Here is a 23818-nt window from a genome sequence, read left to right as displayed (position 1 = left end):
TTTCACATGGAACAGAAGCTCTGTCCCGGATCAGAGCTCTTCTTGTAATAGTTGATGATAACCCCATAACGTTTGTTTAGAGCAGTGTAGTGGTGACCATTCTTTATTCTGCATTTGTCCTGGTGAGCACGTCAGCTAAAGCAGAGGAAACTTGAGATTCCTGTGCAGTAAGTGAAAAAGAAACTTAAAAATAAAATAATAAAACCCCTTTTATTTGCCAGCCATACATACTTACAGATTTTAAATTAGAATATACATTTTATTCTGGCTGGAATTTTTAAAGTTAGTTAATCTACTCACAAACTTAAAAACTTGGAAAATGAACTGGAAAATGGTGTTTAGGGTATCTTTTTTTGGTAAATTGATTTAAAACTTGCATGGCTTTCTTAGTTTTGATTACATTGGCAGGAAGATTGTGTTTTCTGACTTATGGAATAAAATACATAAGAGTTTTGAAAGGAATCTTCATTTTCAAAGTCAAATTATTTCTAGAAGAAGGAATAGCCAGCAAGGTCTTATGATTTAAGCAGTGCTTTGTAATTGGGAATGTCAAGGCCAGGAGATCACTGTCACCGCACATATTTTGAAGATATTTTTTTTTAATTTTTATTCTCAATTCCTTTCTATTTCATGAGCCCCAACTAACTGTTCCCATTAATAACTATTTAGGATCCCCCTGCCAAAGTTCAAAGACCTCACTGCTTTTGATGTTATGGATTTTGCTTGTTTTCTTTCCCAAGTATCTTTTCTACATGCTTCACTGTAGACTCCTATCTGTTCTTTCCACAATTCTCTTACGTTTGACTTCTGGGAACTCCTTGATGTCAGTGGAAAACAATCTCCAAATCACATTTCAAGGTATACATTCACTTAGCTACTATTCCCACAAACACTTCTCAGGCAGTGTTGACCAGAAGTAAAAAAAATTTTAAACCAACTGAGCCTTCTTTAAGGCACCTAGAAACTGGCAACAGCACAATACTCCCTGTGGCATGGAAAAATTAATGTAAAGCCCTTTGAGGTTTTTGTTGCTGAGTGATGGTGTGGCAAATGTGCAAATAGCATTATTCTTTGTGCTCTGCTTGAGGATCTATCATAATTCAGCTCCAGTAAGAGATCCCCACACATGGAGGGATTTAGTTCATCAGTTTCCTTCTCTGCAAGCCCCTCATATGAGCGTGGCTTATTTTCTTCTCAAAGACATGTGGATACCATGACTCTATTTTCCTAACTTCATAAGACAAACCAAAATCTCTCTGGGAATGAAGACAAAGGACTTGGAAGTGTTGTGGAAAGCTGGGGAAAGAGGGTTTGAAAAGGAGAAAAGCAGTTAACAGCAGTAGCTAAACTGTAAATCCCCTATCTCTGCCCTCCAGATCACATCCCAACAGAGTCCAACTGCACCCCGCCCCGTCGACCTGTGGGCTCCTGATGGAGAGTTCAGATACAGAGCGAATATTCAAGCGTGTCTCCCTTCACTACTGGGTGTCAGTCCGGCCTGTGCTCACTGGGTGGAATGCGTTTGCAGTTTCAATGTGCAGGGTCTACTTCTTGGGTTTTGGCGACTTTGAGAAGGGTAAGGTAATAGGGCTTGGCAATAGGGGCTTTTGTGCCCCAGGGGTTTGGGACACGCGGTGGGGGGAGGGGGCTGAGGTATAGAGGAATGAAAAAGCCACTGGGAGGTTTAAGTCCGGTGGTTTTAGTCATTCACCTGCCCCTTCGGGAGGCCGCTGAATAGCTTTATCTGGACAGGGACAGACCCAGAGACCCAACTGGGATAACCGGTATTCCTGGTAATTAACTGCCTGTCAGATACTGGGGGTTTTGGAGGAGAGGTGGGGAAGGGACCCGCAGGTGGGGGCGGGGAGAGGTGCTGGGGAAGACCGAAGGATGGTGAAGGAAAATGCTTGGGCAGCTTCCTTCTCGTGGGATCTCCAAGAAGCATTTGGCCACCTGAGTTCTGGGCTGGAGTGGGTTTTTAACTCGCTGCTGAACTTGCCCTTCCTGAGCCAACGTTTAAACCTCTGAAGAGGGCTAGATTCTGTTCTCTGGGCCCCTTCCTGCCCTTTGATTCTGGTTCTTTGAGGGAAGCCCTGCTGTGCAGACCTGGGGAGAAAAGACATTCTCTTCTGCAGGTGGGCCAGAATGGAAGGTCAGGAAAGCTGCCTGTGTGACGCGGATTGTATTTATTTAGATACCTGTATTAAAAATAATTTTCGTTTAAAAAATGGATTCCCTGAGCCCAGGTTGGAGCTTCGCACAGTGGGCGTCCGGAGGCCTCCCGCTCCCTGAACCTGCCAGGTGGCGGCTGCGAGGCGCCGCTCTCCCGTGCCCGCCGCGGGGCTTTGGGCTCAACCTCTGCCCGGCGCCCTCGCCAGGCCCAAGCACCGGCCTCTGCTTCCCAGCCCCTCAGCCTCCCCGATGCCCCCTCTCGTGGCTTCCCGGAGCGCGGGAAAACGGGGGCAGTGGAGTCCGCATGTTGTCTGTGGCCAGTGGGACGCTGGAAACGCAGGAGGGCAGCGACTCCCAAGAAGGGCGCGGAGGCGGCGCCACACTGGGGTCGGCGGGCCCCTGGCCGCGCGCCGCAGGGACGCCCGGGAGGCGCCGAAGGGGAGGGGCGCGCGGAGCCCACGGAGGGAGGGAGGGAGCTCCGCCCCGGGCCCGTATAAGTGCTGGGCCGGCCCGCGGCGGCGGTGGCGGCGGCGGCGGTGGCGCACAGGGGCACCCAGGACTCTCGGGGCCTGTTGAGAGCCTCACACCCGCTTCCATAAGGCTTTCCCTTTCCAACTTCAGCTACAGTGTTAGCTAAGTTTGGGAAGAAGACCAAAAGGAGATCCTCGGGCCGTTTCTCTTTTGTTATTTGCAGTAGTCGTCGTTGGGGTCCTTTTGCCCAAGGCTGTTGTGGTTTTAGTGGTGCTCTCTTCAATTCCTTGCACTCCTGCTAACAAGCACCTCAGTAGCAACAGCAGCAGCAGAAGAGCAAGCGGGGGGCGTCTGGTGTCATGACCAGGGCGAGGGAGCCAAACCGCCAGGGAGGATGCTGCGGTGAGTTGACCGAACGCAGGTGGTGGAAACACAGGCTGGGCGGTGGCGACCGGCGTCCTCAGGCAGGTCTCGGAGGAATGTGGCTGTGAATGCTACGTAGCTAGTTTGACTCTTATTGTGGTGAAGGTTGAGGAAGAAATGAATTTCACGGTGTGGGAAGAGGGGCTTGCATGCAGGCAAGGACGGAGCGACTGAGCAGTTTGGATTGCCTTGTTTTAAAAAAGTGGGTTTAAAGAATGTTGACACAGAGCTTTCTTCACTGTATTTGAAGTTAGGAGTTATTAGCCAATAGGTCATGCTAAATTTAAGTGAGCGTTGACTTGATAAAATGTAGATGGTATGCCCCACAAAATAGTTTTTTAATAGTTACGTTTAACAGTCATGTTAAATGTATACACTTTCCAGCCCCTTTTCACTCCAGTGACGAAAATATGCTTTTGATCTTCTGCCCGTGTGTTTTTGCAGGATCCTTAAAAAACTACCTGACCTCGGCAAAATTCCTTCTCTACGTTGGACATTCTTTATCTACTTGGGTAAGTCGTTGTACACAGTATTTCTTACAACATACTTTCACAATTTCTTGTTTCCTTTTACTTGGGCTAGTTGGTTTAAGCCATCTTCCAGTTTTGTCATGCAGCTAAAGAAATACATTATTCAAACACATGCTTTAATGAAAATGTGTTTTTCAACAAGGGTATTGTCCCATAGGTGTTAGGTAATGTTATTTAATTATCAGGTTACATGTTCTATAGATTGACAAATTATCCAAAGGCAGCATTATCTAGGACAGTAATATTTGCATTGTTTGTAAATTGTATTTTGCATTACTAGGTTTAGTAAATGGTAATATCTGCTGCTAAGAGTGGATGGATGTCTACTATACCTTCTATTCTTTCACATTCTAAGATTTTTATTTTCTTCTTTTGTTAAATTTATAAGTTTTAGCATACTGCACTGTGAAAATACAGAATACTGGAGTGACTGATTTAGGCTAAGAATAGTATGCTAAGATTAATTTAAATAAAACTGACTCTCAAAACAAATATCTGTGTTATGAAAATTTTGGTCTTTAAAACTGTTATCTATAGGTAGATGTGTGTGGGGCTTTTCATGCTATCTTGAAACCATCATCCAATGAAAATTATCAACTGATTCCTAATTCTTCCTCTGACTTCCTATGTGGTCTTGGAAGAGTCCCAGAGTTTCTGTGAGTCTGGTTTCTTGCATCAATCACGCCCCACCCCACCCCCCCAAAAAAAACAAGACAGAATAATCCCAAAAGGATGTTGGGTGTGTATTTAATTAATTGTGATTAGACTCTTTAAAATTAAACAATTATATTGTTTAAAAGCAGTAAGTCTGAGTGTATTCTATTCATGCCTCCTATATGATATTTAATTAAAAATAACCATAAGTAAAGAGAAAGAATTTTGAGAGTAAATTTTGTGAATATTGCTTTCTTTTTAAATTGGAAACTTCTATTGAATCATCCTTAAGACATGAATGTACACTATTGTATGAGGAAATCTCTACCCATGCCCTTGGGAAATTATTAAGCTGGGTTATCAGCTCCTTAAGAAATAGCAATTCAAAGATGGCCTTTTTAGGAAGACAGGCTCCTTCCTATCTTCCCAGAGACTTAGACAGGGATGACTGCAAATACATGTAAACAAAGTGGAATTGGTGTGAGTTTTGTTTCATTCCGATAGCTAATGATTTTAAGTAGAAATCTAGTGAAACTACCCTCAATTAATCTAAATCAGTAGTTTTTCCAATTTAATTTAGTAAGTATTAAGTATTGAAAAAAAAAAACAATAACAAGTGATAAAGATAGGATCTGAAATTCTTATCCTGTGGTCTGGACCTAAATATTAAGGCAATGTGTCTCACTTCCAAATACTGATAAGTTTAGTGTTTATGTGACCATCTGTTAATAGGTTGGAAGGTCAGATTTGCCAAAAGAATGGAGTTGTGGTTGTTCCAGGAGGATTTTTTTTGTCATGTTAATTAAAAGTCCCACAGTAACATGACAGCGCTTACCCCAATCTTACAAGTAAGCTGAGCAAAGGGAATTCTTATGGGAAAGTTGTGTTAAAAAAACAAACAAACAAACTACAATTATATAAGGTTTAGAGGGTTTTTACTCTTTTCAATGCAAAGAGGTGCAAACGTGGAGTGTCCTCTAAATAATTCTGCCTCTTGAGTTTTGCATCCTGTTTGACATTCTACCTGATATTCTTACAAGAAAATATCTGTTTAGCTTATGCATCAGTCTATTTATTCCCCTGCCAAATCTGCCAAACCATGGTTTCCTATACACTGAATATATAGATGTTAGAATAGGATGTTATATGAGGTTAGACTTGTGCAGGGTTGAATGCTTTTTATTTCTGATTTCATATATATCAGCCAGTGGATTGATACTTTATACTATCAGAATACAAAGTACTGTAATAATTTGATTCTGTCAAGACACTTTTAATATAATTTAGTAAGGGCTTTAAAAATACGACTAATAACAAAGAGATAACTAATGATGCAAGGCAGTGAGAAGGATGGCTGGCTGCTAATATCTTATGTTATTGTCCTATGAACTGTCTCTGTTTATATCACAAATGTCTGCATGACTCCATCCCTCACTTCCTTCAGGTCCCTGCTCATAGAGGTCTCTGTCACTACTTCATGCAAAATACCACCTTCCAACCCCATCTTACTTTATTTCTTCTTATAGTATTTTACACTACTTGACCTATTCTAGATTTATTTTTGGTCTTTGCTCACTGGGATGCAAGTTGCATGCAAGCATGGACCTTGGTTTTGTGGATTGCTGAATTTCAAATGCCTTCAGAGTAGGCTTTCAATAAAAAAGAAATGAAGCAACAGTAGTAGAATAATTTTCTTACTCTTTAGGTTAAGAAAGAGGAAATTCACTCATAGCAGCAACCTATCATTTGGTGCATTTATGGGTTTTAGTCTTTTCACTAGGATCTATTCAGAAGAATGGAGATTAGAATTAAGTACAGTGGTACCTTGGTACTCATCATTAATTTGTTCTGTAACTCCTAATGAGTGCCAAAGACAACGATTACCAAACAATGAAGCATTTTCTCTTGAGGGGTGGTTATATGACTCTTTGAAGTCCTATCTAGCAAGTGCAATGAGTTCTGAGCAATCTGACTGCTGAAACATAATTTTTTCTCATCAAAATGGACAAGTACAGGGTTTGACAAGAGTTCTGAAGCCTGTGAGTACTGAGGGACCTCCTTTCTCCCCATCCCATTTTATTCTAATCAAATCTAAATTTGCTTCTCCTAAGAAAGATTAAGAAAACAGTTTAATATGCTATTCTTATTAACATCTTTATCTTAATATATAAACTTGGTTTCTAAATTGTTTTCAAACAACTTGTGGTGTATAATACATTTTTAATTGTTTAGTACAATTGTATTTGAAACTCAGTTCCACTCAAGTGGAGAAAAAATTTATTATCAAAGCAAACTTTGAAAAATACCTCAGAAATATTAATCATGGTGCAGATTAATTCTCAAACTTCTTGAATATTTGCAAAACAAATCTAATGTACTAGAATAGTATAATTGAAACATCAGTTTATGTTTTTGCCACCTGTTCTATATTTACTCACTCATTACTGGGATTTACCACATATCCACTCCTTCGTTGATTCCACAGCTATTTGTTGTGCATCTATTCCAGGCCATGCACCGTGCTGAGGGTTGAGAGTGCAGAGGGTTCTAGAGCTCACAATCCAGACCATCAAAGTGAGAACTAGTTTTTCAAACATGGTGCTTCCAGTGTTTGTTTTATGTTAATTTTGAAAAGTGGTTCTAAATTATGTTCATAATCTTCTACACCAGGGTTTCTTTACCTTGGCACTATTGACTTCTTTGGCTGAGTAATTCTTTGTTGTAGGGGACTGTTCTGTGCATTGTAGATGCCAGTAGTACCCCCTTTCCCCAGTTGTGACAACCAAAAACAGTTCTAGACATTGCCAGATGATCCCTGGAGGGTAAAATCACTGCTCTCCCCACTTGAAAAATACCGGTGTACATGAAATCTATTGTAAATCATTGCTACTGTGCCTGTGCATGAATTTAAGTTTTAAACGCATAAGACTGTAGTCTTAGCTTTATTAAATATTTGAAGTCATTTGACAAACCAGGATAATACTTTGCTCCTGATGCATTAAATTTATCAGAAAGATGTTAATAGACTTTGGAAGGAACTAGGAATGTAAGTACTTCCACGTGGGGTCAAATCCATAAGGAATCTAGCCTGGAAATTTAGTTTCCTGTAGTGAGTTCCAGGGATAGGTTATGATAGAACATTATTATCCTGTTTTATCTTAACTTATTAGGAAGGGAGCCTAAAATCTCATAATGAGGTCCATTATAGATATCTTACACATTAATTTACTTAACTCATTTAAAAGTTTGTCATTCCACATTTTGCATTAGTGAATTCCTGAATTCCCTATATACTTTGGAATGAAAAATAAGTAGATTCTCCCCTCATTTCAAAACTCATCTGTATTAAAATGTAAAAATGACTACTTGCTTATACATTTATTTCTGATATCTTCATTTATGCAGCACTAGAATCTTCCCATATTAATTTCATATTTCTGATTGCCCTGCTGTTTTATGACTTTGAAATTTATGTGTAGAATAGAGAGTAGGTTTTAGAATATTAGAGGTAAAAGAAGCTTTATAGATCATATAGTTCGTTATTTTATGAATTAGGAAACTGGCTTTTTTTTTTTTTGACATTCAAGGCACACTAATGTTTATGAACTATACTGTAGTTTCATTCTGATTCAGGAGCGAACTTCTTCAGGATAGATAAGTTCCAGGCTCAAGTGGGAACCTGATACACAGAGAATAGTGTTGTCTTAAAACACTTTCTTGTGTCTGGAAACTGCTTTTTTTCCCCTTTTCTAGAATGAAAAGGACTATGTGTATATCATTAATATCATGCTTTTTTCAGATTTATTTAGCCACTAGGGCAAGAATATTTTCTATTATGTCCAGATGAACAGTTTTGACACCTGACCAGTATTCAATCCATAGAAGAACTGACCTTGAAAATCTTATGATGTAGCCAGAAAGTGCCTTTTTCATAAGGAAGTAACTTCCTGAGTAAAACTGACTGGAAATTAAAACTATTTCAGCAAAACATTTTCTCTTATCCAGGGAGATCGGATGTGGCACTTTGCAGTATCTGTATTTCTGGTGGAGCTCTATGGAAACAGTCTCCTCCTGACCGCAGTCTATGGGCTGGTGGTGGCAGGGTCTGTTCTGGTCCTGGGAGCCATCATTGGTGACTGGGTGGATAAGAACGCCAGACTTAAAGGTGAGTATTGTTATAGCTGTGCCTTTGTATTTGTAGGACCAGTGCCTGAGGCAGAGAGAAAACACTGGGGCTAACCCACTGCAGGCCTGCAGGCCCCACTGGAGTGATGGGGAGGTGGATGGCAGCACTTTCACATGGAGGGTTCTGAGGCTCTTGCACAAAGTTGGGGTGACAGGATATTGAGCTAATAGATTTTTTTTTTTTTTTGTATCTTGGCTATTAATAAATTCCAGATGTTAATGATTAACACTGTAACACCTTTCTGAGAACCATGTTAAGCATTGAAAGCTTACTTTACTCTGGCATCCTTTCTAACCATGATTTACACTGGAGTCTTTTTAGTGTGAGGTTCCTGGGACAGTTTTAACATGTGTCCTCTGGGTTACTGCATTTCACATAGGGGTGTGTGTAAGGGAATTGAAAACTGTAGATTTAAGAGAGAATATCTGAGTCTGGATATCAGAAAGCTGAAATATACATTTTTGAGGGAAAAGAAAAAATAATAACATATAACATTTATTCTAGATCATTAATACTGAAATCTTCAGTTATATGTAGGAAAGAAAGAAAGTGATCGAGCACTTCAATTATCACGGCTAATAGGGCAAATTTTTCCTGAATTACTCAGTTGATAATGCAAGACTGGGCTGTGTTTGTCTTAGAAGTTGGGGAAAGATTGAGATATCTTTTGTTTCTTTCAGTGTAAGATGACTGCTCCTGGATAGAGAGTCCTTGGATTATCCAACACAGGACTTGATGCTATTAGTAAAATGGTCAAGATGGACATTTTCCTGCTTTGAGAATTAATAGACCAAGATGCATACAGAAAAAAAGTTTTGTATCATAGAAGAAAATTCCTAGTTATTTACATCATTATACATAGAAACATAGGGATATTATACATAGAAATCTTTAACCTTATGATTATTCAGCACTGAAGTTGTAGGTTAGAAAGAATGATGAGTTGGAGGAAAGTGTGGGGGCTAGCAGTCTCACACTTGGAGCCCATGTAATCAACACTTACATCACCCTCTATGAAAATCTTCTCTGATGGCTCTATGCTGAGGTAACCATTTCTTCCTCTGTGCTCCCATCAGGCTTAGTTAATACCTCTGCTAATTATCTATTCACATGTCTGTCCTTCCTCTGGTCTGTGGGGTCCTGAAAACTAAGAACCTCATTCAGTTGATATTTAATCCTTGTGCAATGAGTGAATGCATCAATGAATGAGATATACTTTGGGATTTTACTTCAAACTAATTTCAAAAAGCAGGTTTTTTTTTCTTGAGGCTTTGATATGACCTTCGAGCCAGAATGAGTTTTACTGTCTGTAAAGACAAGATTTATCATTATAGCTTACATATACAACTCTATGCTTTTCAAAGTGCTCTAATTAGTATTTTATTTGCGCATCATAATGACTCTGTAAAGGAAGGCAGGTATGTACTGGCATTCTCACCTTATAGACATGGGCATAAGAGACAGTAGATATCCTCTTCTAGAGTCTCTACCTTAGTAAATGGCAAAAAACAAAAAACAAAAAATGACTACAAGGTGTCTTTACCTGTATACTTACCTGTCCTTACTCCAGCATTTTATCTGCATGGACACCTCACTCTAAGAAATTTGGCATTTTCTGTGAGGAAGGGCATAGATTAGAATATCATAGCAATGACAAACAATATTAGTATGCCAAAAATACACACAGCTGCTGTATTCTTGACAAATTTTCACATGTTTTTTTCTATTTATCCATGCTGTCTTATCAGATTCAGCCTGCTGTGTAGGAGGTTATGGATTGCATGACCTCTTCCTTAACTTCCTTCACCACTCCCTACATGTTCTGATTTTAGCTTAAGCGACAAAGAGCTGAGAGGTGGATCTTGTCTATGTAATATAGTTTTGTTTATGATAGCGAACTTTCATGAGGATAGAGTAAATGAAAATGTGTTCATTAAGAATGGCTTCAACTAACAAAGAAAAAAATGATGGGTACTTCATCATTCTGTCTACAAGTTTTAGTGGTGGTGTATGATCTGGTGGGTTGTCTTGGGAGTATTTGAGGCAGGATTTACTTCAGGAATGTTTTATTTTTATTTTCTTTAGTAATTTGCATATGGATTAAGGTAGTAGAACAGTGATATATGGATAAAAACAGCCTCATTGAGACATTTTGATGTAGTGTGTAGTGAATACTTGATTTCTCCCTCTGTACAGTGGCCCAGACCTCGCTGGTGATACAGAATGTTTCGGTCATCCTGTGTGGAATTATCCTGATGATGGTTTTCTTACATAAAGATGAGCTTCTGATCATGTATCATGGATGGGTTCTTGTAAGTTCTCAGTGTGATTCTTGATGGCATAAAATTGAACTTCTGATAGTGGTAAAAGGTGAAAACCTTTTAAGGCTAGGGAGTATCTTTTTTTCAAATGGGACCATTTAATATTGATCTCTGTGTCTATGCTAATATCCCTGAAATTTTTACTGGCCCATACCAGGTACTCATTAAGTGTTCTTTGAATTTAAATTTTGTCCTATAGAACTTTTTCCTATTTGTTTTAAATAGCATTTCTAAGAGTTTATTATATAATTCAGTTGTTAGTTTTCAGCTCATTAGTATTAAACTATAATTTGTTCACTACATAAGAAATGTTTTATATATATTAGTCATGATTATGTTCTTCCAATAAAAATTGGTATTTTGTGGGGTTGGGGGAACATGGACTAGATAGTTTCTCACAACTGTGACTTTATGATAGCTTTATGGAAAAGAGGGAGATGGAGTATGGTAGAAAGTAATGGATTTGATGTCACTATTAAATCTTTTTATGGATATTTGGATTGATATTGTAGAAGTTCAAAGCCAGGTATAGCAGTAGAAATCTTCTAGTCTATTTCCTTCATTTTGTTGATGAAAAAAATAAGATAAAATAATGTTAGCTGATTGCCCATTGTTAGACAACTAGAAGGTGTCAGAACCGTCACTTAAATACAGGTCTTCTCACTTTCCTTTCAGTGTTTTTTCCAAAAGACATATCTGTGGGGGAAACATTAAAAACTACTTCTATATTCACACTTTATAATAATGGTCACGTAAATATACATAGGACTATTATAATTTTTATATGTACTATGGATTAGGAAGATACTATGTTTTTTAACTTGACCATTGGGATTTATTATTTCTCATGTACAAAGTAAAATGATTGGTTATAAATGAAATTCAGTTTGATTATTATGCTATCAAACACCATTTTAAAGTGTGTTACACACTGAAGTGTAGGCCCAGTGTGGCAAAACTGACATTTTTACTCAACATTTTCCTGTAATTCCTTAGACTTCCTGCTATATCCTGATCATCACGATTGCAAACATTGCAAATTTGGCCAGTACTGCCACTGCAATTACAATCCAAAGGGACTGGATTGTTGTTGTTGCAGGAGAAGACAGAAGCAGATTAGCAGGTAATTAAATTTTCTCTTTCTACTAAATGGGTTATATTAGGATTCACTTTAATCAGTAATAAATGAGACTATAAACCTTTTTTTCTGGGTATTTTTAAGGACAATAAATTGAAAGCACAGTCTTTTTCTTACTACATTATCAGTCTCAGTGCAAAGATTTAACTCAATGCTATGAAATTAATTTATAGGATAGTGAACTTCTTCTTTATTCTATGCAAACCTGACAAATGGAAGAAAATATCTTTTGAGCTATTTAAAAATTATGTTAACTGTTTCTAAATGTTTAATACTTAAAACATTAAAATTTTCACATAAGATTTTATTGGTCATACTATAGATATTGTTACCAGTACTTAACAGTCATACCATGGATATTATTTTTCTCCAAACCAAATGGATACAACTTAATTCTAGGAGAGATTCTTTAAGTTATTTCCTTCTACTTTAGAGACGTAATCTATAACTTCTTATTACATTATGTATGATGTAATATAATTGCTGTTACAAATACTAAAGAAATAGAGGAGAGAATATAGTTTTTAAGAGGCTTACAGCCTTAGTCGTTCATCGGAAAACATATACGAGAGGCCAAAGAAAGACTGAAGAATGCTTACAAAGCATTATGTCCTATTACATCAGTATTACTTGGGCTCAGAATATCCTACTTCATACAATATTCCTTAACTGCCCCTCTTACAGCATAGAGACACCAATTGGATTGATAATTACAGAACATAAAGAAGGAAGGCTACACTTATCTACGGATCAGATCAGTTGAATCAACTTTGTTGGTCATTGAGATAATGGGGATCGTAAACACATTGCCCAACCGTCCTGACAGACAAGAAAAACATTTCTGGTGACTTAACTAGCTTCTTCTAGGACACAGAAGGCAAGATTAGGTGCTGAGGTTAGCAGATTACTTTGACTGGACCATGTGGTTAAAAAAAAAAAAAAGGGAGACAGCAAGAGGAGGAACAAAATCTGTGGATGGTCTAGAAGAAAAAGAATTTGCTTGAATCATCATTTTGTGGCAGCAGATTGATACATAGGTAGGAACACCACCGTAGTTTTAGACAATGGTGTATGCAGAGGATGAATTTAGCACATGTGAGTCTGTACTGCATGAAATTCTCTCTGGAGCTAAAGTGGCAATTCTCATTGATCTTTCGTCCTGTGATCATTTACTAACAGGAAATAATCCCATATCTCTTTTTGTCATATTGTACTATAAGATTTTGTCCTTTTTGTGTTTTTCGTTTGTTTACTTTCTCTTTTTAACATACTAGTTTAGTTATGAAATACATGTTCATATTTTAGTATTCAAAGGGCATAAAAGGATATATTTTGAAATAGATCACATATATATCTGAACATATTTTGGGAAAAAAGTTGGCTTTGAAAATGATTTTCCTTTCCTTATCTGAATTTCTTAACTATGTAAAAAAAAAGAAAAAGAAAAAAGCCCCACATAAAACTGAATTACTCAGCACCTTTATTTTTTCTAAGTATATAAGTAAAACAAATAAAATAAAATACATGATAAATAACTTCTGTGGGATCTTTCTGACTATACAGTGATGTCCCAGAATAACAACAAAGATGTGACTGGCCATTTTTCAGCTACCTTTCTTTATATTAGGAATTACTGCAGAGTGGAGGAATCTAGGCCAACTAGTCTGTTTTCTAACCTTCTGAGCTCAAGTTTAAGGAAGGAAGGAAGAAGCTGCCTGTTGAACTCTTGTCCACTGTGAGTTAGCTTTTAGTAAGTGGTGTTCCTTCAGCCAGCAGTCAGTAGCCTGGTGAAGGGAAAACCTGCATGCTGTCTTTCCTCAAGTTTTAACCCCAGTACTTGTGTTAATTAGAAACCATGATTCAAAATAGGATACAAAATCTTCTTTAGTTCTGAGGGTCAGCAAGGGTCTAACTATGGGTTTTCTGGGCCATTTCTGCTTGGAGGCAGAGTTAAAAGAACAACAAAAAAGAAGCAGAGTAAAGGAAACATAGAAGAGAGAAGGGAAGGTAGCTCTGAGATTGTGCCTCTGTACATAGAGGCACCTACTCCAGGCAGGAATAATTTACATGAACAGGGATGATTTTTGAGGTTGCCAGCAAAAACTTAGGTGCTCAAGCAGGGCTGGGATGACTGAACTTGTGTGCACTGTGGTGCTCTGTGTGAGCATGTTGTGTATGTGTGAGGGGGTGAAGGGGAACAGATGTGCACATGAAGAAGGAGGTGAGCTGGATGCTAATTGCTCCCATTCCCATATCTCATTATTTCTTGATTTCAGAGTAGGTTTTAAAGTTGGGACTTGTATCACTGCAGGTAAAAGACAGGAGAAAATCTCTGTGAAAGGTTAAAAATTCTTAGAATTTCAGTGGCATCAGGCTAACATATAGCTGTTACCATCTAAGTTTAGATAGTTCCAGAAAAGGTAATTGTTTTTCACATAAATGCTGTTAATTAATCCGTTAACTAATTTGTCTAGGCACTTGATTCAGTGTTTTATTGAAACAGTCTCTTGTGCAGGACCCTTAGCCTGTCGAACCAATTTAAACGAACCTCTTTTTCCAGAACTTTTTGCTCCATCTGTTGTTTTACTTCCTTTTCTATTTGCTTTGTTAATCACTCTTTGTTAATAGCTTCTGTGGTTTATCTTGTCCACCATTCTAAAGAAACATCTGCTGGTTGGCTTGATCGTGTATGGCAGATACGTTTCTTGTTTGAACTCTATTGACTAAAAATTGGTTTCATATTTGAGGTATACAAACCTGCTGGCTGCTATTTGCTCAGCAAATCTGCTATTTTAAATTATTATTCTGTGAGATGTAATATACCCTTTATAATAGCAAGTAGTTATTTAATGTCATGTTCTCTGCCACAGCTGCTGAAAACAATTAAATTGGTGTTAAGCGAGCACACATTTGTCTGTTTGCATAGAATTTGTAAAAAAACATGTTTGTGCAGTCAGAGGACTGATTCTTCTCCAGCCTGATACCATTGAAATGATTAGGTCTTTTAAAAAATATTTAATTCATCTGCTTCAGAAAAATAAAAGCTGTCTTCTGACACTAAAATACACATGAACATTATTAAGATCCTAAGTATAATATAAAAACTAGAAATTGGTGGCATTAAGAAGCTTCATGAGCACTTGAAAATTGAGATAGCGAAAGAGTAACAAATCATTGTAACTTAATTAATTTTGTTTTTCTGGGGCTTTCAGATCGAGTGTATATTTTCATTAGTACTTGATTTTTGGGTTCAAATTATTGAGTTATTTGGATCAATTCTACATTTTTTCTGTTAGCATATGAGTTGGAAATTTATTGGTGGGGAGCAGATGGGAGTTAGCGAAGGCTCTGTAAAAATGATCATGTGTAAGCTCAATGAAAACTGCCTTTGCCTCTCAAGGAAAAGGTGAAATGTGTCAAAGTTCTTCTGTTATCATATAAGCATTATACACTCACAGGACTAATTGAAAGGTAATTTAGGACCAGGAAGAACCAGAGAAGGAATAAAGGCAATTTTCTGTTAACGGACTTTTAGTCACGTATTGCTTTTTCCTTAAGGTGCCCTGCATGATTGATAGGACTTATTAATTTTTACTTTATGAGATAGAGAATGAGACAGTAGGTCATTTTCTTGACTCCCTCTCCTTATTCATCTTGTTCTCCACTCTGACTCAGCTATATATCTCCATGCTTATACCCTGGAGCTTGTCATCACCACTAAATCTCGCCCTTCCATAATCTCAATCCCTGGCATATCTATGTCTTGAACTACCACCTCCTATTTTTCCAGCTCACTCCTTCTGATACCCCAGCCCCAATAATCCTCCAAGCTGGGTGTTACCTGCAAGTCATTAATTCTATTACCTTTCCACTGTTTACGACCCCTCTTGTCTCCCTTGCTCTACACAGCTTAAATTCCAAGGTCAGTTGTTCTGACCACGTAATTGTCAGCTCATTTGGCCTTCTCTGCTTTTGTTACTTTCCTTTTATAAGACCCTGGTTAAACCCACCTCTCTGCAGCAGAAAGTGGCTGGAGAAAAACACACAACCTTGCTCACGGTTCTTACTTAAAATTCATAACCATTGGATTCAAGTTGGCTCTTTCATGCTGCCAGATGATCATATTATTTTCTCTGTCTTCTCCCTCTTTCCTAAAGGACTATTTCATTTTCTCCTTTGCGTGCATACATTCAGTACCTCCTCTTCCATCCTCACTTTCACCGATGATCTTGCTTTGTATTTTATTGGGAAAATGAAAGAAATGAGAAGGAAACTGGCAAGTGCCCCAAACACCACACTTGAACTTGGAGCCGTATAGATGGCCTGTGCTCTTGTTGATATTGATGAATTGTCTGTGCTCCTATCTAAGAACAACTCTTCCACTTGTGCCATACGTTTACATTCTGTACCTTCTCATCTACTGTATCATTCCCATTATAGCAAATACACATGCGATAAATTTTCTCTTCCTAAATCCCTGTTTTTACCCCTCTACTACCCCATGTCTTTGTTCTTTTCAGTGAAACTTAATAAAAAGAGATGTCTGTACTCACTCTCTCCAGTTCCTTTCCTTGGTCAGGGCCTTGGTCCACAATGCCAGGGGAACATCACATTGTAAACCCAGGCTGCGCCACTCAGTTAAAATATAATATAAATGGTGTCCCATGCAGTTGACATTAGTCTTAAACCAACTTCAATCAAGCATTTGTCTTTTCTGTTCTACAAGAACTGCTCTTTTTGAAGTCCCCAGTACGACCAGTCTAGAGCTGCATTTCCGTGCTCATTTTCTTGACTTAATAGCAGCCCTTTCTAGTTGATTACTCCCTTATCTTTGAAACACTGTTACCTCTTAGCTTTTAGGACACCATACTCTACTGGTCTTCCGTCTCTTTGGCTAGTTCCTCCTCATCTTCCTGACCTCTGAACATTGGCGTGACCAGGACTCAGTTTTCATTACTTTTCTCTTCCTGATCTACACTCACTCTCTTGGAGATCTCATCTATTCTCATTACGTTAAAAATTGACCAGTTGATGACTCAAATCTGGTGCAGACTTCTTCCTTAAAATCCAGCCTGATGCGGCCTCCTGAATGTCAGTGGACCAATCAGAATCAAAATCTCTGGAACCAAATGTTTCTTCTTTTGCCCCAATCCTGATTCTTCTGAAGTCTTTCCCCTTTCTCAGTAAGTGGCAACTTTATCCTTCCAGTAGCTGCTCAAGAAAAAGGATTTAGAGTCATTCCTGTCCCTCTCTGTGATACACTGTATCTAATCTGTTCGCCAATCTTCCAAATTTTGCCTTTAAAGTATATCCAGTACCTATTTCTCCATTTCCGTTGTTATATCCCGGCCCACGCTACCGTCATCTCCTGTTTTTCCCCTTACCTCTGTTCTTGTCTGCTGCCCCTCTCATTCTCTCTCTGGTCTTTTCTCAACACAGCAGCCAAAGTGAACCCTGAAAAATATGTCACACTGTGCCATCTCTCTGCTCGTAAGCTTCCAGTGGTCTTCTGACTCATTCAGTGTAAAAGTTATGACCCTATAATGTCATAAGCCCTTCCCTGACTGGCCTGGGGTGCCCTCGCTCTCTGCCCCAGTCCTACTGGCCTCCTTGCTGTTCATCTAACACTCTGGGCAGGCTCCTCTCACCGCAGGACTTTGGTACTTACCTTGCTTTGGAATCCTCTTTTCACTGATATCTACGTGACTCACTCATTTGCTTCCTACCACTTCATGCCTTTGATGTGATACTATCTTTTTTTCACTGAGTCCCTCCCTGACCTTGCCATATTTAAAACTGAAATGTCCCTTTTCCCCTGAGTACTCTGCTTTATTTTTCACCATAATACTTAATGACTATCTGATGGACTGTTTTTATATGCTTGCCAATTTATTGTCTTTTTCCCCATGGGAATGTTAATTCCATGAAGACATGGAAAGGGATATTCTTAGGGATATTCTTCATTTTCTTTATAGTGCTTGATGGTGCCAGCTCATAATAGGCATTTAATAAATGTTTGTTGAAAAAAAAAAAGTAGATTCATAATTGTATTCACTTTAAGTCTGATATTAAACTAATTTATACAATTCCAAGGGGATCATGATTTTTGCAGCAAATTACATATGACTTGATCCAAACAACAAATAATTTTCTAAGAAAATGGTTATGGTTTGCTCATAGAAAACCTTTAGAAATTTACAGTTAAAAGAATCTACACACTTGGTCTCTGAATTTGTGTTATGTAAGAGGGTGGTCTCTCCAGAAGGTTTGCACACTTATCTGCGTCTTTCACCTGCCTCTGTAGATATGAATGCTACAATCCGAAGGATCGATCAGTTAACCAACATCTTGGCTCCCATGGCTGTTGGCCAGATCATGACATTTGGCTCCGCAGTCATTGGCTGTGGTTTCATTTCCGGATGGAATTTGGTGTCCATGTGTGTGGAGTACTTCCTGCTCTGGAAGGTTTACCAGAAAACCCCTGCTTTAGCTGTGAAAGCTACTCTTAAAGTCGAGGAAGCTGAATTAAAACAGCTGAATTTACACAAAGGTAAATTCAACACAACGATCAACTCTTATTCTGATGTTCAGACTTTAAATGTTGGTGAAGACCAAACTAACTTGAATTTACATCAGATTTTATTGTCACTGAAGGCCTGCATGAGCCTAAATATATTACTTTGATAGTTGAATCAAAACCCAGGCTTTTGAGGGTCTGAGGAAGGATTCCGAGGAAGGGGTTGGAATGGGAACTCTGATTCTTTTCCTTAATGTGAGCACTAAGGCAGAGGAGTAATTAACTGAGGGAAAACTGGGCAAAGTTGAACCATAGGAATGGAAAGAAAACAGAATTCCTAGGAATCTGTGAAGAAGAGAATTACATGCCACTTGTAGGCAATTGGTAGGATGCTGAAAAGAAGTGAGGATGTGAAGATGGGTGTTTCCTAAGGACAGGAAGATGGGCTTCTGGACAAATGGAATCTTGACAGGACTACAGAAAATAAGATACTTTGTTTTTCCAGATAATTGTTGTATTTTCATATGATGAGTTTTACTTTGGTGGGAGTATACTTTCAAAGAGAGCATGTGAGCAATTGAGATCAATGGTATTTTGTTTATTCAATGTAATTGCTTCTTGGAGATTGTTCCTTGGCTGTAATTCTTATATTATTTAAAAAATACATATTAAATTGTTGTAGCCAAGGGTACCCATAGGAGAGGGAAAGAGGAGAAGAAAAATACTGAATAAAATAATTGGCTTTTTCCCCATGCCCTCTCCCCTAAATAATGATATATTTTGTTAACAGAAACTGAGCCAAAATCCCTGGAGGGAACTCAACTAATGGGTGACAAAGACCCTAACATCCGTGAGCTTGAACACGAGCAAGAGCCAAGTTGTGCCTCCCAGATGGCTGAGCCCTTCCGCACCTTCCGAGATGGATGGGTCTCCTATTACAATCAGCCAGTGTTTCTGGCAGGCATGGGTCTTGCTTTCCTCTATATGACTGTCCTGGGCTTTGATTGCATCACCACAGGGTACGCCTACACTCAGGGGCTGAGTGGGTCCATCCTCAGTATTTTGATGGGAGCATCAGCCATAACTGGAATAATGGGAACTGTGGCTTTTACTTGGCTACGTCGAAAGTGTGGCCTGGTTCGGACTGGCCTGATCTCAGGATTTGCACAGCTTTCCTGTTTGATCTTGTGTGTGATCTCTGTGTTCATGCCGGGAAGTCCTTTGGACTTGTCTGTTTCTCCCTTTAAAGATATCCGTTCTAGGTTCATTCAAGTAGAGCCACTACCCTCAAATATACCCTCAAATATACCTACAGCAAGACCTGAAATCATCTTTACAACTGAAATGCATACACCAAACGGGTCTGTTTCTACTGATGTTGCCCCAGAGATGAGTTCTGAGTCCATAATCTCTGTCAGTCTGCTATTTGCAGGCGTCATTGCTGCTAGAATCGGTAAGACATCACCTTTTGTATATTAATAAACTAAAGTGTTTTTTTGCAGTATGGGTTCAGAGAATTCAATAATCTTCCCTGAATGTTAATTTAAGCAAAATCCACTATTTATCCTTATGTATAATGCAGTCTTTATTATGAAATTTTTATTTTATAGTTTAAAAACCTGTATTTGGGCATATGTATATATGTACATATACTTTTATAAAACATTATTAGGGCTTGAAAAATTTTCTAAATTGATATCTTAAGTATTAATATATTTTTAAAAGATATTATTTATTTATTTTTAGAGGGGAAGGGAGGGAGAAAGAGGGAGAGAAACATCAGTGTATGGTTGCCTCTCACATGCCCCCAACTGGGGACCTAGCCTGCAACCCAGGTACGTGCCCTGACTGGGAATTGAACCAGTGACATTTTGGTTCACGAGCTGGTGCTCAGTCCATTGAGCCACACCAAACAGGGCTAAGTATTAATCTTTTTAATGTTATTTAACTAATTTCTAAAAAGATATTAGCTATGATAATTATATTGCCATTTAGTAATTTAGAGTCTTTTTATTGCTATAACTCTACCAATAGGACTATAATTCAGAGAATATTTCTATGGTACAAGGCAAAAAAGGTAGTTTTTTTTGGTTTAATATTTTTTTTAAAGACAGGTAGTTAGAAAAAAATGTCTCTCAAAGATCCTCTCTAGCTGTGTATTTATTATATACTTGGCCAAACAAATGGATTTTATAGCTCTCGAAGGAAACATAATGTAAAGACTTCTTACAAAGCAAAATTTAAGTAATCATTAATAGAGTACTGATGAATTATCTCCTCCTGAATTCATTCTTGAAATGAAACCATGTTTTTATCTTGTAATACAAAGCAGTTATTAATTTATCAAAGACATTAATATTCAAGTAAGACAGCTTTATTGTAGGGGCTTTAGAACCTAAGCAGTAAATGTAATAATGGTTTAACGTTTCCTTACACTTTAACCATAACAAAATATAGGTCTGTTTATTTTAAAATTGAAAAATACTAGTCCAATCATGTGCTGCTTAATGAGGCGGATACCTTCTGAGAAGTGTGTCGTTAGGCGATTTCATTGTGTGAACATGATAGAGTGCACTTACACAAACCCAGACGGCATAGTCGTTATGTTCCTAGGTTACAGGTCTTGTACAGCATGTTACTGTGCAAAACGACATAAGATGAAATCCAGCACAAAAGAAAACAATTTAATCAAAAGATGTGGTAACAGGAGATGCATGAGGCTGCTGCCAGCATAGCATGACACTCTGTTTCCCAGCAAACTTATTTTATAAGTAGAAGGACTACACTTTAAAATAAGGATAAAATAAAATAAAATAAGGATAAAAAGTATAGCATAGTAAATGCATAAACCGGTAACATAGTCATTTATTATCATTATCAGGTAGAATATGTGCTGTACATAATTGAATGTGCTATACTTTATACATCTGTCAGTATAATAGGTTTGTTTACACCAGCATCACTGCAAGCATGTAATACATTGTACTACCATGTTACCATGGCTATGATGTTACTAGGCAATAGGAATTTTTCAGCTCTCTTATAATTTATGGGACCACCAATGTATAGGCTGTTTGTCATTGACCATAACATCATTATTTGGCACATAACTGTACTTAGAATTATGTCTCTAATTTCAGAGTTTTGCTTTCATAGTATGAATTATCACAGAAAAAGAGAATTAAGAAATTTGTAGATTAGACTTATTTTTGTCTGGTGGCTGTAAATAGCATTTCTTAGAGCCACTCAGTATTTATTAATGAAAAACAATTCTCTAAGGCAAGGCTAATATATATGTATAGTGACTTTAAAGTAATAAGACTAAAATGTGTATTTTTCACATGTCAACAGATTTTAACCTATAAATATGAACTATACTATATGGCTAAAATTTTAAAGAGTGAATATCTGAAAAAATATGTTTTATTATAGGTCTTTGGTCCTTTGATTTAACTGTGACACAGTTGCTGCAAGAAAATGTAATTGAATCTGAAAGGGGCATTATAAATGGTGTACAGAACTCCATGAACTATCTTCTTGATCTTCTGCATTTCATCATGGTTATCCTGGCTCCGAACCCTGAAGCTTTTGGCTTGCTTGTGTTGATTTCGGTCTCCTTTGTGGCAATGGGCCATGTCATGTATTTCCGATTTGCCCAGAAAAGTCTGGGCAGCAAGCTTTTTGCCTGTGGTCCTGAAGAAAACAAAGTTACGAATGAAAATCAAGCTAATACATCCGTTGTGTAAGACAGTGTAACTGTTTTTATCCCTGTTACTAGATTATATAGAGCACATACGCTTATTTTGTACTTCAGAATTCCAATAAATGGCTGGGTGTCTCTCTGGTTTTACCACAACTGTATCTTGAGGGCTAAAAGCTATTTAAGAAACTTATGTCAGTTGAATGAACTGGTTAATTTCCCGTATGTTTAAGGATGGTAAAAATAGGAAAAGAAAAAAGTTTAAATATGGAGACTAAAATGGCAACACTAATTTTCCCTATTTCTCATGAGTAGATAAAATTTTATATAAAAGAGTGGTTAGTCATGTGAATTAAATTATCCTTTGGCAGATATTCATTATCTGTACTAGAATTCAGTTATGTTAGTTTTCCCTAAAACTCACTCTTGTTCAAGCCTAATATTCTTTTCTTTGATATTTTATTCTATTATGTTATAAAAACAAATTCTGCCCCAAGCATGAAGATTAAGGTTTGATAACCAGTGTTATCCTTATTGATCCTATCGATCTTAAGGGATTTACTTATATGTGGAAAAACAAAATATTTCGCTAGAATTCTCTAGTAGGGTTGGGGTTTAACTATAGAGAGCACCTTGGTGTTTTTATTATCAGTAAAGGCAAAATATTGTATTAGCATATGCAGCACTTTGTAAAATGGCTATCGGGTAAGCTGCAGGTAGAAGCAAAGCTGAAAGGTAGGTTTATAACACAGTGAATGCATAACTTCAAATATGCCAATAGTTTGGCCACAGAAACTAGAAGCTGAAAGTTGCACAGAAGGGCAAAGATCTGAACTTAACTCCTGACACTCTCATTAATGATCTCTGTCTTGGAAGATGAGGGAGTCAGCTTTCTGCTTGGCAGGTTAAATGTAGAAAGCAAGCCCACACTCGGGAAGGTTCTGTTTTGTCAATCACTTGATTTATTAGCAACACGCTGGGGTGGAGCATTTTTACTTTTACTCTTTTGTATCCAGGAGTTATTTTTACCTAGTTGTAGAGCAAGACTGTTCATAAATGTATTCCTTTTAAAAATCTCTGAAAAGAATGGAGGGAAAAAAGACTTTTGTATATACTTTTAAAAACTGTTTTAAACAAGTCCTTTTGCAACATGCCAGTACCGACATGGTACTTCGCCTTAACTGTTCATGCACTTTCATGGAGACTGCAATATGTTGCTCTGAGCACTTTCTTATCCTTTGTTGTTTAATCTTTTTCTTCTTCTTTCTATGGTATGACAGTGATTTGCTACGTTGTAAAATCTTTGTGAAACATTTCTATATAAATATATTTTTAAAATCTTGATTTCTGTTTCCTGAGTTTTGTTCTTTAATGATTTAAAATTGCTTTCGTTACAGATAATCTGTTTTGGATAATGTTTTTTTCTCTATAAAGGGTTACAGTTTCATAATGACTCACCATGTTTAGTGTTACCTCTAGTTTATGGTGGCTTGGATAAAACTGTAGTAAACATGAGACCCGGTACTCTTTCTTTGACTTTGAAGAATCATATTAAGCTCCCCGAGTTCTATTTTGTCTTCTGTAAATGGGAGATCAGAGTATAAAATCAACCTCTCCTACCTTACAACTTTCCTAGTTGAGTCAAATCATGTGGAAGCACTTTGTGGACTGGTTGACGAGGTAGTTAGTAGTCTACTACTAGAAGC

At 37.8% G+C, this 23818-nt stretch overlaps 1 protein-coding gene across 1 annotated transcript; it reads left to right on the top strand.

The window, feature by feature from the left end:
* Window positions 1-2686: 2686 nt before the first annotated feature.
* SLC40A1 (solute carrier family 40 member 1) lies at window positions 2687-23456 on the top strand. The gene is made up of 8 exons (XM_090281612.1): window positions 2687-3045; window positions 3511-3578; window positions 8256-8415; window positions 10633-10748; window positions 11754-11880; window positions 18200-18445; window positions 19203-19865; window positions 21845-23456. Exons 1-8 carry the CDS (start codon window positions 3003-3005, stop codon window positions 22156-22158), a joined length of 1737 nt encoding a protein of 578 aa, XP_090137738.1. The 5' UTR covers window positions 2687-3002; the 3' UTR covers window positions 22159-23456.
* The last annotated feature ends 362 nt before the right edge of the window (window positions 23457-23818 follow it).

The sequence above is a fragment of the Furipterus horrens genome, unplaced genomic scaffold (genome assembly GCF_987537825.1).
Source record: "Furipterus horrens unplaced genomic scaffold, mFurHor1.1.pri manual_scaffold_1, whole genome shotgun sequence".
Classification (NCBI taxonomy): Eukaryota; Metazoa; Chordata; class Mammalia; order Chiroptera; family Furipteridae; genus Furipterus; species Furipterus horrens.
This window is presented reverse-complemented; position numbering and strand designations above follow the sequence as displayed.